The sequence below is a fragment of the Camellia sinensis genome, chromosome 9, assembly GCF_055761805.1.
Source record: "Camellia sinensis isolate YWXY chromosome 9, ASM5576180v1, whole genome shotgun sequence".
In the NCBI taxonomy this organism is placed as follows: Eukaryota; Viridiplantae; Streptophyta; class Magnoliopsida; order Ericales; family Theaceae; genus Camellia; species Camellia sinensis.
The window spans coordinates 196,209,309-196,219,832 of record NC_138969.1 but is presented as its reverse complement, the minus strand read 5'-3'; the positions used below and the strand labels follow the sequence as shown (position 1 = coordinate 196,219,832).

The 10,524-nt window shown below is 39.5% G+C and overlaps 2 protein-coding genes across 2 annotated transcripts; both read right to left on the bottom strand.

Moving 5' to 3' along the window:
* Positions 1-2,251: 2,251 nt before the first annotated feature.
* LOC114321410 (cytochrome b561 and DOMON domain-containing protein At5g47530-like) lies at positions 2,252-9,429 on the bottom strand. The gene is made up of 3 exons (XM_028268577.2): positions 8,673-9,429; positions 2,838-3,095; positions 2,252-2,703 (listed from the first exon to the last, which is right to left on the bottom strand). Exons 1-3 carry the CDS (start codon positions 9,270-9,272, stop codon positions 2,404-2,406), a joined length of 1,158 nt encoding a protein of 385 aa, XP_028124378.2. The 5' UTR covers positions 9,273-9,429; the 3' UTR covers positions 2,252-2,403.
* On the bottom strand, positions 6,263-7,899 carry LOC145798946 (uncharacterized). Its single transcript, XM_082888363.1, has 2 exons — positions 6,833-7,899; positions 6,263-6,512 (listed from the first exon to the last, which is right to left on the bottom strand). The coding sequence occupies exons 1-2, from the start codon at positions 7,896-7,898 to the stop codon at positions 6,478-6,480; spliced, it is 1,101 nt and encodes a 366-aa protein (XP_082744489.1). The 5' UTR covers position 7,899; the 3' UTR covers positions 6,263-6,477.
* Positions 9,430-10,524: the final 1,095 nt, after the last annotated feature.

Here is a 10,524-nt window from a genome sequence, read left to right as displayed (position 1 = left end):
GATCTTCCTCCTGGCAAGACTGCAATTGGCTGCAAATGGGTTTACAAAATCAAAACACATTCTGATGGCTCTATTGAACGCTACAAAGCTCGTCTTGTTGCCAAGGGCTTCAACCAAGAATATGGCATTGATTATGAGGAGACATTCTCTCCTGTTGCTCGGCTTACATCTGTTCGCAGTTTACTTGCTGTTGCTACTGCTCGCCACTGGGGGCTCTTTCAGATGGATGTCAAAAATGCTTTCCTTAATGGTCATCTCCTTGAGGAGGTCTACATGCAACCTCCACCTGGGTACACTTTTCCACCTCATCAGGTTTGCAAACTACAGCGTGCTCTCTATGGTCTCAAGCAAGCACCTCGTGCTTGGTTTGCTACGTTCAGTTCTACCATTCTTGCCTTCGGATTCACCTCTAGTTCCTATGACTCTGCTCTCTTTATACGGACTACTTCTAATGGTACTACTCTTCTTCTTCTGTATGTGGATGATATGATTATCACTGGTAATGATACAGCTGGTATTCTCCACCTCAAACAATTTCTCCACCAACAATTTGAGATGAAGGACCTTGGTACTCTTAACTACTTCTTAGGCCTTGAAGTATCGCATGATTCTACTGGTTCCTATCTGTCCCAGGCCAAATATGCATCCGATCTTCTGGCTCGTGCTGGTCTTACTGATTGCAAAACTGCCTCTACTCCGATTGATCCTCAGATTCGTCTCACTCCTCTTGATGGCACTCTTCTCTCTGATGCTACTCTTTATCGCCAGCTCGTCGGCAGTCTTGTCTATCTCACAGTCACTCGTCCTGACATTGCCTATGCTGTTCACATTGTCAGTCAGTACATGTCGGCTCCTCACACTCCCCACTATACTGCTCTACTCCGCATCCTTCGCTACCTCAAAGGCACTCTGTTCCATGGTCTTCACTTCTCCGCTTCTTCCTCTCTTGACCTACGTGCCTTTTCCGATGCTGATTGGGCTGGGGATCCTACGGATCGACGCTCCACCACGGGATTCTGCTTCTTCTTAGGGGATTCTCTTCTTGCTTGGCGTAGCAAAAAACAATCTCTCACTGCCCGCTCTAGCACCGAAGCTGAATACCGAGCTCTTGCTGATACTACTCAGGAACTTCTCTGGCTTCGCTGGCTCCTTGCTGATATGGGAGTTTCTTCATCTACTCCTACCCCTCTCTACTGTGACAATCGGAGTGCTATTCAGATTGCTCACAATGATGTTTTTCATGATCGCACCAAACATATTGAGATTGATTGTCATTTCATTCGCCAGCATGTTACTTGTGGAACTGTTCATCTTCTTCCTATTGCTTCAGTCGATCAACCCGCTGATATCTTCACTAAGGCTCATCCTCCTGGCCGCTTTAATGATCTTGTTTCCAAACTCAACTTGGTAGATGCTTTCCCTCCTTGAGTTTGCGGGGGGCTGTTAATATAATATTGCTCATTGTTTAGATATAGATGCTTTCTCTTTTCACTTTATTCTTTCGGTGATTACCAATCATCATTTGGTATCCAATGTACATTTCCTCTCTCTATAAAGAGAGAGTTCATTTCTCTTGTAAAACATAACACATAATACAGAAAACATACATTTTGCTCTCTAGCTTCTCTCATTCATTGCTCTCTAGCTTCTCTCTCAAACTAAACTTTCATTTTGAATGTCTTCCATCAAATCCAACAAATTTATGTCTAGTAAATTGAATCCCAAACACAAAAACATGCAAAACATGGAGGGATTTCTTTGCCTGTTGGAAGCAATTGAATCGCATGAAGTGAGGCTTTCTCAAAGTTTTCATATTTGTATGCTATGGTTGTTGGATTCGATTCCCTTGTTTCGAGCACTTGCTGGGGGTGACATAACAGATTCAATTGCTACCTTTGCTTCCAAATTGACCACATTACAGCCAAAGGAATTGCACTCCATATCAGCCTCTCGTTCTTCTTCAGCTTCACCCCTGCCCACCATAGAAGCAAATTTTCAACTGATCCAGGTAGAGCACCTTGAACACCCCACTAATTTAGCATTTCAGTCCAAACCTTCCACACAAAAGGGCAAAACAGAAGTACATGGCTCAATGATTCAGTCTCTTGGCTGCAAAAAGCACATTCAATGGATACACTCCCATTTAAAATCCCTATTTTTGTGAAAAAAATCTCAAGGCATGACAACTAAAGTGATCACAATAAAATATAGGCCCTAGACAACCTTAATAGCATTAAAAAATGTGGTATCATTAACAGCTTTAAAAATTGTAGTATCATTAATAGCAACATTTAGTCCCCCACTCAACAATCAAACATCCAAAACAAAGTAATAGTGTAAGTAGTATCAATACTTAGGTGTCTTTTCTCTTGGTCAATTCTCAATTACATATATGTAGAAATTTTACACATTATTTACAGGACTTGTACTTGCAGATTTATTGACTTCTTCATGTGCTCCACCAGTCCTTCTATCTCTTGCAAACTTCTTCCACACTTCAAGGAGGAATGCAGATAATATCAATGCCCCGAACACAACACCATATGCAATCATCCATTCTTTTGCGGGCTTCAAAATGCTGAATCCTAACCATATGTTGAAGAAGCTCAAGAGAATGACTGCGTATCCCGTGTTATGGTGGAACAAATTCCAGAGATACCTATACTTGTGGTCCTTGCTAGGTCGCAGAAGTAGAGCAGAGACCTAAATACAAAAACAAAGATTTGTTAGCATGATAGAAACATACTAATTATAAAATAATAACAATAAGAATTAAGAAGAACAAACAAACAATCTGAAATTGTTATATAGATTTGTGGAGCAAAGTGCTGTAATACCTGAAGTAGTCCAAGGGAAAAAAGTATAATCCCAATGCCTAGATGGCAAGGGTGATGAATGCCAGAAGATTTGCTGAGAAGAAGAAATCCAGTTGCACCTCCTGCCAAGCCGATTATATAGGCTGAGAGTTGAACAACAATATGGAGGTAGAACCATAAGGGGTCCGCTGCCGGTCCAACTGCCTTTAAATATCTTGCCACCAAAAGGCCAATTGGCATCATAATGCCCCAGCTAATTGTGTTGAGTACACCATGTGACTGTTAAATTTGAAAATCATTCACCATTAGAGCATTGCAGGAGGCTAAATCTAAATTAATTGTAGTAAAGCCATTGAGATATGAAAAAATATTAATATTGAGAGAGAGAGAGAGTGATTGAAAGACTAAACATAAACATAGACTCTTTTTTATTTCAATCTATTAAGCATTACAATGCTACTCCATTATATAGGAGGTTTATACAATATGACCACGAGGCCAAAAACACAAAACACAAACCAGCAGGCCACGAGGCCACTACATATTATTATAATAACTAACCACCGAAAGCATGAAAGGCCACTACATATTATTATAATAACTAACCACCGAAAGCATGAAATAAATAAATCAACCGAAAGCATATGGAATAAAGAAAAGGCACGTGGCTTGATTTTCAACACTCCCCCTCAAGCGACGTTGTAGATGTTAATCATGCCCAATTTGTCCGTCAGAGCTTCGAAGTTAACTCGAGCAAGAGCTTTGGTGAGAATGTCAGCTTTTTGACAGTTTGTTGGAGTGTAGCGGACTTGAAAAACTCCCTCTTCAATCTTTTCCTTGATAAAGTGTCGATCTATCTCCACGTGCTTAGTGCGATCATGATGAACCGGATTCTTAGCGATACTGATGGCGGCTTGGTTGTCGCAGTATAAAACCATGGGATGCTCAGATGGAACTCGTAATTCTTCTAACAGTCTGTTCAACCAGATTCCCTCACAGATACCTAGGGCCATAGCACGAAATTCTGCCTCAGCACTACTACGGGCGACCACTGACTGTTTCTTGCTTCGCCATGTAACCGCGTTTCCCCAAACAAATGAACAATAGCCAGAGGTTGATCTTCGATCAGTTATTGAACCTGCCCAATCTGCGTCTGAAAAAATCTCAATTTTTCTATTTGTTGTTCTTTGGAAGAAGAGACCCTTTCCCGGTGCCTTTTTTAGGTACCTCAATATTCTGGTCACAGCAGTCATGTGTTTGTCGGTAGGATTGTTCATGAATTGACTGACCACACTAACAGAGAAGCCGATGTCTGGCCTTGTATGAGAAAGATAAATGAGTTTTCCCACAAGACGTTGATATCTCCCTTTATCACTTGGTGCACTACCGTCACTTTCTTCCAATTTGATAGTTGTGTCCATAGGAGTTTCTGCCGGCTTGCATCCTAGCATCCCTGTTTCATTCAGTAAGTCTAGAACGTATTTACGTTGTGAGACGACTATGCCTTTCTTTGACCTAGCAATTTCCATTCCAAGAAAGTACTTAAGATTTCCAAGATCTTTAATCTCAAATTCCTTTGTTAGGAATGTTTTAAGTAAGCCAATTTCCTCTTCATGATCACCTGTTAGAATTATGTCATCCACATAAACAATGATAATTGCCAATTTCCCTCCTAGGGAGTGCTTCACAAATAATGTATGATCGGATTGACATTGAACAAAACCGTACCCTTTTACTGCCTTAGTGAACCGTTCAAACCAGGCCCTGGGAGATTGTTTGAGACCATACAAGGATTTTCGGAGTCTGCAAACTTTGTTGAAATTTGATGTCGTCTCAAGTCCAGCCGGAATGTCCATGTAAACTTCTTCCGCTAAGTCACCATTGAGGAAGGCATTTTTTTACATCAAGTTGGTGAAGTGACCAATCGAGATTAGCTGCCAAGGATAAAAGTACACGAACAGTGTTGAGCTTGGCAACCGGAGCAAAGGTTTCTTGATAGTCAATGCCATAGGATTGGGAGAACCCTTTGGCAACCAACCGAGCTTTATAACGTTCCACATTACCATCTGCCTTGTGCTTTACTGTGAAAATCCATTTACATCCAACGGGTTTCTTACCTCTTGGAAGATCAGTAATTTCCCAAGTACCATTCGTTTCCAGAGCCCGAACTTCCTCATTGACTGCTGCCTTCCACTGAGGAGACTTGAAGGCTTCCTGAATATTCCGAGGAATGTTTATCTCCGTGATGCTAGAAGTGAAGGCACGGAACGAAGGTGATAGATTATCATAAGAAATAAAGTTCCCAATGGGATGCTGAGTACATGATCTAACTCCTTTTCTCCAAGCTATGGGCATATTAAGAATACTGTTTTCGAACTCAGAATCAACAGTACTATCTGTGGTAAGAAGATTGTTACCTGGAATGTTGCTTGGATTAGAACCCGGTTCAGCCTCATGGGATTGTTGAGAAAGTGCTCCTTCCTCCATTTCCTCTTGGATGTGTTCATTATCCCGCAAGGCAACAATGAACTCGGAATTTTCGGCAGGTACAGATGGATTCAATGACTTAGGAGGTGTGGGATTTTTGGTGGTGATGGATGGCTCACTAAATGACTCAGGGGTCCAAAATTGATATTCCTGGGTTGGAGTCTCCCACTGAATATCAATTTTAGGGTAGTAAGACTGGGTTTCAAAAAATGTGACATCCATGGAAGTGTAGAATTTCCTAGTGACCGGAGAGTAACACTTATACCCTTTCTGATGTGACGAATACCCAATGAAGACACACTTGAGCGACCGGGGATCAAGTTTACCTCGATACTGTTGATGGACATGAACAAAGACAGAACACCCGAAAATTTTGGGTGGGATGGTGGAGATGAGGCGAGTAGTGGGAAAGGATTTTAGGAGAAGTTGACAAGGAGTTTGGAATTGTAGGACCTTAGATGGCATCCTATTGATAAGATAGGCAGCTGTAAGAACAGCTTCCCCCCAGAAGAATTGTGGAACATTTGTGGAAAACATGAGTGATCTAGCAACATCTAACAAATGCCGATTTTTCCGTTCAGCAATGCCGTTTTGTTGTGGGGTGTCAACACATGAACTTAAGTGAACTATCCCTTTGTCTGCTAAAAAATCTCCTAGAATTGAGTTGAAATAGTCCCGAGCGTTATCAGACTTTAGAATTTGGATTTTTGACTGGAATTGTGTCTGAATCATAATTTGAAAATTTTTGAAGATTTGGCTCGTTTCAGATTTGTCTTTCATGAGGAAGACCCAGGTTAATCTAGTGTGATCATCTATGAATGAGACAAACCACCTAGTACCAGTTACATTTTTTATTCTGGATGGACCCCAGATATCACTATGAATTAGTGAGAATGGACGAGACGCTTTATAGGATTGAATGGGAAAATGGGACCGTACATGCTTAGAAAATTGACAGATTTCACAATCAAAAGGTTTTGGATTTTTATTAAATAATGAAGGAAATAAATGCTTGAGATACATAACATTAGGATGACCTAAGCGATAGTGCCACAACATAATTGCTCTATCGTTATTTTGACACGAAACCGAAAAAGAACTACCACAAATTGCCGTTTGAGGTTGTTCTTGTGGATAGTGGCGTTCCTTAAGGATGTAGAGTCCAGAGCATTCCTCAGCATTGCCAATCATCTTCCCCGAATCCAAATCCTGAAATTCACAATGAGTGGAGAAAAAATTAGTAACACACCTCTTTTCCTTAGTGAGTTTACTAATTGACAATAAATTACAGTCCAAGTCAGGAACAAGGAGAACAGAGTTGAGAATAAGATTCCTAGACAGCACAACTGAACCTGTACCAGCAACCTTTGATAGTGAACCATCTGCTATTCGGACCGTTAAATTATTTTGACATGAGTTATATGTATCAAAAATTGTTGCATCTCCCGTCATATGATCAGATGCTCCTGAGTCCACAATCCAAGGTTTTTTACGTTTCGTACTAACAGTAAAGGCGTTCAAAGAATTACCTTTGTGAGCCAAGGTTCCGGATCCTATGATGTGGTTGGAAGACGAACCAGATTGTGACTGTAGTAGTTTCTGGAGCATCTCCATTTGCTCCTTGGTGAAAGGGCTTGCTTCAGGTTGTGGTGATGGTTCATTTGTACCTACATGATTACCTCGTCCTTCTTTCTCAAGAGGCTGACGTGGTTTCCAATCTACTGGCTTTCCATGAATCTTCCAGCAAGTTTCTCTCGAGTGACCCGGCTTTCTGCAATGATCACACCAAGGCCTACCTCCTTTATTTTTCTGACGGTTGTCGATAGGAGCGAATTGAGTCTTAAGAGCCGAGCTTTCTGCCATATTCAGTTGTTGATGAGATCCCATCATGAGTTTTTTCCGACTTTCTTCGCGACGGACTTCAGAGAATGCCTCTCTAAGGTTAGGGAGCGGTTTTACTCCCATAATTCTTCCTCTGATTTCATCAAGATTTGTGTTCAATCCTAACAAGAATTTAAACACACGCTTCCCTTCGACAATCTTTTTATATAACAGACCATCAGTAACACACTGCCAGTTATGAACCTCAAACGTATCAAGTTGACGCCATAGACGAGTAAGGGTATTGAAATATTCAGTTACCGTAAGATTGTCTTGACGTAAATTGTGGAGGGAGCTTTCAAGCTGGATGATTTCAGATGTGTTTTCCTTGTCTGAAAATGTTTCTTTTGCCATGTCCCAGATCTCTTTGGCAGTATCAAATGACAGAAAATTTTCGCCAATGTCAGTGGTCATAGAGTTGACGAGCCACGACATGACCATATTATTTTCAGCTATCCACCTTTTGTAGGTTGATGCTGTGGTTTCTGGTAGCGCCGAGGCTCCGGTGATGTAGTCATCTTTCTCCTTTCCCCGTATAAACATTAACATGGATTGAGACCATTGCAAATAATTTTGCCCATTCAGTTTATGGGCAGTGATCGGAAGATGAGAGGTTTCCATTTGATGAGAGGATGAAGAGGATGAGATGATAATATCAGAAGAAGAGGAGGATGAGTTGATAGTCATTCCGAAAGCTGGACCGTATTTAGTCATGCAATAGAAGGATATATAAGAGAAAAATTCGAATATTGACTGAAGAGGCGAAAATGACGAGACAGGATTACACCCGCTCTGATACCATGAAAAAATATTAATATTGAGAGAGAGAGAGAGTGATTGAAAGACTAAACATAAACATAGACTCTTTTTTATTTCAATCTATTAAGCATTACAATGCTACTCCATTATATAGGAGGTTTATACAATATGACCACGAGGCCAAAAACACAAAACACAAACCAGCAGGCCACGAGGCCACTACATATTATTATAATAACTAACCACCGAAAGCATGAAAGGCCACTACATATTATTATAATAACTAACCACCGAAAGCATGAAATAAATAAATCAACCGAAAGCATATGGAATAAAGAAAAGGCACGTGGCTTGATTTTCAACAAGATACTAAAACAAAGCCCTAAAACAGGACCTAAACCCCCCTGTTTTGACACTCCCCTGTTTTGACTAGATTTGGTTTTTATCTATGTTACGTAAGTTAGTTACAAGGTAAACTTTACTATGGATAGAAAAAAATGCGTGTACCAATTTATATACTCAAAAAGGGTCAGATCAAACAATCAGATTAAAACAACCAAAAAGCATTAAATTAAATCTGTATTTGTAATTCGAAAATAAATCAGTAGAGCATGCATGAAACAATTGTTCAGGGCAGGGCAACAGCAAACAGACTGAAGCAAAAATAAGAAAGATAATATTAAAAATAAGGATGACATGATATAGTTTCAAAGAGATTGAATTACATACAATCTTGAGTTTGGTTTTCGAATCGGATCTGCGAGAGGCGAAGGCCCGTCCAGATAAAAGATTGAGAGTTCCCATGGATTGAAGATGACGTCCAGATAGATCGTGAATGCCAAGATGGTTGCCAGTTATGGGTCCATCTTGCCACACATGGTTGATAGTAGAACTGTTGTTGGGAAGTTGTATCGTTGCGAAGATAATGATCTCATCATTAGAAAACAAGGCAGACAAATCAGAAACAGGGAAACTCAAGTTTCCCTTTTGCAGTTGAGTCGCATAGCTATCAACGGACGAGGTGTAGACAGCCATGTTTCCATCTGGCTTCTGATATGCAATGATCGCCTGAGTACCCACCATCTTGTTTGGCTTGGGATTGATGCCCCATGCAACCCACGTGGAGGGAGGGACATGACTGTGACGGTATGCCATGTCAAGAGTTGTTGATGATGGGTTCTGACTCCAGTAGAGAAAGGAGTTGAGTGCGGACAGATTGGTGCATGACGTGAAGACTTTGTTGTCGGGAAACATGAAATCAGAACATGAATCAGCAGCCGCAGAGAACAAGAAGAATATCAGAACAGCAATCAAAAGCTTCATGTTCATGGTGGCCTCAACAAGAGAGTAATCGAATGATAAGAAAACAGAATGTATATTTGTTTTGACGATGAGAAGAGTTAGGGGAGTGAGGGTTCTATTTATAATGATTGAATCCTAATTCTTTCATGAGTCCTAATTCTCTCATGAAACCGACAAGTGTGAGGTCCAACAAATTAGTGAGACACGGTTTTATAAATTCACTAATCAGACCTAGAATTTCTCTTTTACATGACTTCTACTGAAACGAGGAAGCTTTTGTAAGATTTACTAATCCTTACACGATTCACATTATTACTAATCAGTCCTAGAATCTCTTTTTGCATACACTTGTACTAAAAAGTAGAGTCCTAATTTGGACCCAATTCAATTTCTCTTTGCATACACCCCTGCGCACCCCCTTCTTCAACTACCTCATCTTTCACAGTCCACATTAATCCAACCAAAACTGTGTTCAACCCAAGACAAGTCTATGCACAGCCAAAGCAAGTAGGAGTCCAAGTATCAAAACCCACAATTTGGAAACAGAAATTGAACCAAAGAAGAGAAGGAGAGAAGGATTATGATATGGACCCTGAGTTTGCTGAAATTCTTGGGAGTTGTCTTGATGAATACTGCTGAATTCTTTGAAAATGTTGTGGTTTATGAGTTTTGGGACTATTTTTTTTTTTTTTTTTCTGTTTAATTGTTAACTTTGGAATTTTGGGATAATTCATGAGAGTTGTCTTGATGATATTGGAAAAGTATATTTTAAACATTTTATGAATAAATATATCGAGTTTAATGATTAAAATATTATTTTTTTGTCGATTCTATTTAACAAAAATAGACAAATAGTTTAAATTTAAAAAAAAAAATCAAAAGATTAAGATTTAAATCGACAAAATTAAAAATTCATAACTTATTTTCTTACAAAGCTCAAACTTTAAGATTTTTTAATGTAATTGCCCCTAAATAAAAAAATTGGACTAAGGTCAATAATACGTTACACTATTAGTTGAAGCGAAATAGAATCAAAACGGTAATTGAATCCTAATTCATAGTGGGTTGGTTTTTTTGTTTTTTTAAACGATGGGATATAAATTGTTTTTTATATCCGATATATCTTGTTCTCTTCACATTCTTCATCAAATTGCTCATTTGAAGAATTTTATTTTTGTTTTTTTTGTCTCTAAATCTCTAGTTCACAGATAATACTTAAAAATGATCTTACCAAGCAAAAGAAAATATTATGGGTTTTCTTTGATGGATCCCTAACAAT